The 6,079-nt window shown below is 36.2% G+C and overlaps 1 protein-coding gene across 1 annotated transcript in view; it reads right to left on the bottom strand.

The window, feature by feature from the left end:
• Nucleotides 1-687: 687 nt before the first annotated feature.
• LOC114521038 (adhesion G protein-coupled receptor L2-like) overlaps nucleotides 688-6,079 on the bottom strand; it is a 49,949-nt gene continuing 44,557 nt past the window's right edge. Inside the window, exons 25-31 of the mRNA XM_028541428.1 lie at nucleotides 5,598-5,751; nucleotides 5,240-5,306; nucleotides 4,787-4,853; nucleotides 4,029-4,126; nucleotides 2,200-2,326; nucleotides 1,994-2,035; nucleotides 688-1,317 (exon numbers count right to left, since the gene is read on the bottom strand). Of these exons, the coding sequence (XP_028397229.1) occupies nucleotides 1,075-1,317; nucleotides 1,994-2,035; nucleotides 2,200-2,326; nucleotides 4,029-4,126; nucleotides 4,787-4,853; nucleotides 5,240-5,306; nucleotides 5,598-5,751 (798 nt within the window). The 3' untranslated portion in view covers nucleotides 688-1,074. The remainder of the gene's footprint in view (nucleotides 1,318-1,993; nucleotides 2,036-2,199; nucleotides 2,327-4,028; nucleotides 4,127-4,786; nucleotides 4,854-5,239; nucleotides 5,307-5,597; nucleotides 5,752-6,079) is intronic.

The following is a 6,079-nucleotide window of genomic DNA, read 5'->3' as shown; positions in this document are numbered from 1 at the left end:
TATCTATTACGAAACGTATTTAAAGGCAAGCATGTGGTATTTATTTAAGTCTTTATGTGTATCTCGGCTTTGCCTTGTGCAGTATTGAACTTCCCGTTCCTTAATTGTATATGAACTCGTGCATATGCTTTTACATATGTAAAACCCGGTAACGCACTCACACTGAGTCACAGCTAGAATGCTTTAATCCTTACAAGTTTTCCTAAAGCTATATAGCGATGTCGCCATGTGTTTATATATATTTATAGTCATGTTCGTAGGTGTTTAAACCTGAGTGAGGATTGGGGAATGGCAAGCCATACCATATGTTTTCCCATATATATTTTTGACCGGAGTTTGTGAAGTATAAACAAAATTATATACACAAATATGCCCCATATAGGGCCTTTGTGTATCTTTACTCTCTTTCGATGAGCATTATTTTCCTCGGCATATACTTTTTTTTTAATAAATATGTTTATACGGTATAAATATACTTTTTTTTTAATAAATATGTTTATACGGTATAAAAAACAACTATATACAGTATGCATACATTCTATAATCGGTACAAATATTGTTCTACAGTTCGGGCCAGTAGTACTACATGCAGAATGGCACGTTAAAGTATTGTACGGCTATAGCCTATAAACCTATATCTAGAAGAAAATTCATATTCTCAACAATTTTGTTTCACAATGACATGTATTTTTAACCCGATTTTGGGCAGGGCCGAAACAAAAACGATGCCGGGGGGAGAGTTTTATTCATATAATTTCATTCAGTTTTACCGGACGGACCTTTACAAAAAATCCGTCGGGTGGCCGGAATTGAAAAAAAAATTGTAGTTAAACAACACCCCCCCCCCTCCTCTTCCACCCGAATTATCGTTCTAGTTTCGGCACGGACTTAGGGAAGTTTTACTGTTATATAGTATATTAGAAATGATTATATTGAAATACTAGGTCTAGGCTTATCAATCATCATGATTCAAAGTTTCAAATCTTTGACGCAAGATGTGTAATATTTATGATTCGCGCCGTTCAGTGAATATTGACGATCTATCGTGACATACTGTCTTACGCGTATAATTATTTATATATATGTACTTGCAGTTCGGCTGTCCATTGTCCCTCCATTTTTATCGTCAACAGCACGAATAGACAAAAGCCGACAATTAGCGATGGAAGAAGTGTTTGGATCTTCTTCACATTCATTGGGGGAAAAGTTATTTTTTGTCGGCGCTGTATGTTTCGAGTTATTATTACCAGAAGTGTTAGTGGATGAAGTAAATGTTAAACGCCATCTACGAGTTGCGCGGGAGAATGCCATCCGGTTCTAAAAAACAAAACATGAATCTCATTATATTCGAAATAAGAAAATTTGGAATTCGGTTTGAGTGTGTGATCAAGTTTGGTCATGTTCTACAAAGGTTTTCAGGAAGTTTTTCCGAAATTAACGATCGAACGGTTTGTTTAAAAAGTTTGTGTAGATCTGCTATCCGTTGGAAAGTTTCAACGTCAATGTTATTTGAAAAAGCAGGCATCACAGTTCATCATTGTCTATCATATAGACTGAGCATATCTGAGCGTCGTATCATGGATTCATGAGAAAAGTTCCAGTTCCATAATTGATATTAGCTTTCAGTATAAAACGGTAAATGCAAAAAACTGTTTCCAATTTCGTGTAATGTTTTCAGTACTTTTTAAAGCCCTTGAGCGTGAAAAAGAAAAGCTGATTATTTATAGGATTTAGTGTAAATATATAGCTAATTAGTTATTTTTGAAGAATTGCCAGGTTTAAATCGGTTTACGAAATGGGCTTAGCCAGCGGTGTAGGCTCATCGTGTTTACAAGAATATTTTTTCAGGAATTCAAGCATGTCCCTATTTAGAAGTCAACCTCTCCCAATGTTCGTATTTATCACAGGACTGTAATGGTATTCTTCTCTACCAATCTACCAATCACATTCGACCGGAAGCGACGCTTACCATATGTACTAAATAATATCTTACCTCTGTATTTAGTGCGTATTGAAACAAAAATATAAAGAATCCCTGAAATATGCATCAAAATAAAATGTTACATATCATCTGTTTCAAGCAAATTATAAAGATTGAACGAACCATAGTCTATCCATCACAACCAGTGAAACAGACGGGCGACTGTAACGACTGTTAGCTACTAAGTATTGAACGTTAAAGCAATCAGGAATTCTCACCTGCAGCGAACAGAATATCGCAAAAAGATATTCCAGCGTTAAAGTACGAAATCCGAAGAAGAGAATCCCGAATATCCACGTGAATCCCATTACAGGAAATAAAATCACCAGTGAACGAATCGTTGCTCTAAAAATGCACAAAACACAAAGCTAACACATTATGTGAAATTACACTAATCAATCAATTTAAATAGAGAATAATTATCATTTATAGACCTGGAACAAGGGGAATTCGACGAAATATTACCCCAAGGGAAGATATATCCCGAGGGCTTCGCCCGAGGGATAAATCTTCCCGAGGGGGTAATATTTCGTCGAATTCCCCGAGCGGAAGGTCTATAAATTATATATTATATCGAAACAACGTGTAGGCAGCGCAAAAGCTGGGTGAAATGGCTTCTTTTCCCTCCATTTTAAAATTGTTCACAACCTCGAGTCGTGTGCGAGGCATCCACGCGTGGTACACCGCTGCAGCGGGGTATTCGACTTTTATAGCATAATGTGAAAAAATTCGATGGAACTCCATGATTAATTTACTGATCACGTAGTACAAATCGAGCTTTCTGATTGGATGATTTAGAGTTGAGATATAATATTGGCGAAAATATTCTCAACACGAAAAATAACCATCATTCCATATTTTCAAAACCCCATATCCGGATCGTGGTCAACATATTCCGTATCTGGACCAGTATACCGGATGTCTTATGCAGTTCAGCCATATACTAAACAAATCATTGACCGCTTGTTCGGTCTGTAAAAGCCGCGGTCTGATATGAAAAACAGAGAAATTCTGAATGAATAAATGCTCAAGAGAAAATTTAATTGCTTTTGAAATTAATAAGACGTCTCCAGACAATTTAGGTAAACTAAATAATTCAATATTTTGTTTTTTGTTTTTTGTTTTTGTCAAATGCGTACCAGGCTACTAATACGAATTGATGCATTTTTTGTTTGTTTCAAGTGTAAATACATGCCTTATGATATATAATAAACTGTTTATTAAGCTCGCTTGCTCGGCCTTTACCGAGAAATATCGGACATCAATCTTTTGGTACAAACCTCGCTCTTCGGTCCGATACTTCTCGGTAAAGACCTTGAGCTCGGTTAATAAGAAGTTAGTAATACTCGCACATGTTAAACGTTTTCGCACATTTTTACATTAGCTAACTTCTAGTCCATTTAACACTCCTGTTGTGAGTGTTTTGTTGACAAATAAACGCACGCGCTGAACATACAATGAACGAGAAATTTCAAGTTCATTGTGTGGTCAGAAAGTGCGTTTATTTGTAAACAAAATACGAGCATAAAGTCTCTAACACTTTTAATATACAATCTGAGTTCATTGATTGCTGCATTGAAGATCAAAGCTTTGTTGTAGGCTGTAATTTTTGAATAAACCATGATTTTCATGGGTTATTGCGAATAAATTATGATTCCCACGATTAGTCGCCTGGCAACAAGAAACCACGTGATTGATTTTGACCAATCACGTGAGTAGATTCAGGCCAATGCACGAAGATTGTATATTCATGTGGAATAACTAACAAACAAACAAACAAACAAAAACAAACAAACAAACAAACAAACAAACGCTCGCACTAGTAAGGGCCCTCGTCAGGAGAGTCAGTAACATGATATCAACGAGAAGAAGTGGAGACGTTTTTCGTGTTGTAACCAGTTGTTATACCACATTAATTTTGATGAGAAGTTATTCAAAGACACTGCTCCCCTCAGTTCACTGATGTTTGGTTACATTTTTAGATCACTGTTATGGCTTTCAACCCAAGCCAATTTCGTAAAAGGTTGCAATTAACGAACTGGCGTACCTTGCAATTTCAAACCTCGATGCAGCTTTTGAAGAGATTGGCAACGACGTCTTTTTAATAACTTGCCTTAGAACCATGAATAGAATCACGAAATTTATCTAAGACGAAAAAAGTGGATATCTTACATAAAGCGTTTCCTCGACAAACAGACCTTTTTTCTACACTTGTTTAGTCAATATACACTTGTTTAGTCAATTGTAGATTGACATGATTGACATTGACACCTCGACATGTTCACGACACCCACGACAAAATTGAAATCATGCAGGCATCATTAACCGCCGAGACGGGGTGGGGGGTTTTGGCGATCATTATTATTGAAGTAAGGTAAGTAGGGGGGTATTCTGTTTAGGACTTACCTCCCCTCCATTCTCTCATAGAGGACTTACGACATTCTAGCTTACGACGAAGAATTGATGGGTATTTGAAGAAACATTTTCAATTTCGGAAAAAACGAATGTGTTTGCGCGAGAAACAATTATACTGTCCCTGTGTCCCATACATGCTATAGCATGTAAATATTTATAAAAAATTACATAGAAGAATGCTGCTGAATGCGCTCATATATTATTGGTGAAAATTAAAGTTTAAGGAGTGAAAAGACCATCCAAGTCTAGATCAGGAGAGAGAAATGGAATTTTTGTTTTAAAAACCAACAAAAATTGTGCAACAAAAACCACGAATATGTGAATACTTTGAACATTGAAGTAAATTTTAGTTACAGTATCAATGTATTTACAGTTAATAATGTATCATACCAATAAAATAAGACAAAATGGACCAACAAAAGCGTAGACGGTTCCACCCTCAGCAGATATAAAACACCTACAAAAACAGGGAAAGGTCAAGGTTGGTTACAGTTTTCTCGAAATCATGCATTGAAGTGCATGTTAAAAGCAGATTGCCAAAATCATCCAAAGACCAGGTCGATGTTGCTCACTCTTTCTCTCTAAGAATATATCATTAATTTTTTTGCGGTTGTCCATCGATTATACATACATGTCGCTAAATATATAGGTGACTATAAAAAATGATGCATGCGTAATTGACAAATAGCAGGGCATTTTAAAAATGTTTTCCGGCAATTTCTTTAATTAGATCAACATGCCGACATCTTTTTATTTTTCGAACTGGAATTTTCGTTAACGAGGCAAGACAGGAATAAATTAAAGAAGGGATAATGTAACAAAGTAATATCGAAACGAACTTACGCAAGGTTTCCACCATAATCGTCATAACGAGCTCCTAAAGTTACTCCTACGATAATTAGTGGTAGACCTGTAATAAAAAATCACGTCTGTAAATAAATAAGTTCAACCACTACACTTTTGCGATTAAAATCAAAGAACTTTGCTAAAAGCGCGAAAAAGTTCTAAACAAAACAAAAATGCATATCAAATGCAGACAAACCACGCAGACCAAAAGATTCATAATAACGAGGTGCTGCATGAATGCTAAAGTAGTACAGGAAACACGTCACAAAATAACTGGCTATAGGGAGCACTGTGACACCGGCATGCAGCTCCTTGACATTTCATTAAAAGAGATTACATCTTCGTTTGAACTCACCCCAACTTGCACTTAAATAAATAGGTAGCTTCAGATCACCATGTGAAAAGGCAGTCTCTATCAAGATGGCTAAGTGAACACCTTCGCTTAGCATGAGAAAGAACGCAACCATATAGAAATAATGTAGACATGCTGCAAGTATTTTACAGAGAATCTAAAGAAAACACACAGTATAATATTGAGTGCACAGTTTTTTTGTATTTTTTCTGGTAAGAATACAATTACGTTCAATTTTAACCATACGATTCTGATGTTAAATACACCAATGCTTATAGGCTCAGGGGCATAGCGTTTGGTGTTACACCCCCAAGTTTTGGCAAGGTGGTCGGTTAAACGACGACGTCGGTCAGCAATAGCACACAAGACAGCAATAACTCACAAGACTCGGTAATAGCACAGAAAGGTCGGCAATAGCACACAAAAGATTTTAGCACACAAAAGTATATAATTTTGCTTGCGATAATTTAAAGTGATAAACAGAT

Source organism: Dendronephthya gigantea, unplaced genomic scaffold (genome assembly GCF_004324835.1).
Source record: "Dendronephthya gigantea isolate DGI-Jeju-01 unplaced genomic scaffold, DenGig_1.0 000019F, whole genome shotgun sequence".
NCBI classification, from domain to species: domain Eukaryota; kingdom Metazoa; phylum Cnidaria; class Anthozoa; order Malacalcyonacea; family Nephtheidae; genus Dendronephthya; species Dendronephthya gigantea.
Note: the sequence above shows the minus strand (reverse complement) of the source record. Positions and strands in the feature narration are given on the sequence as shown.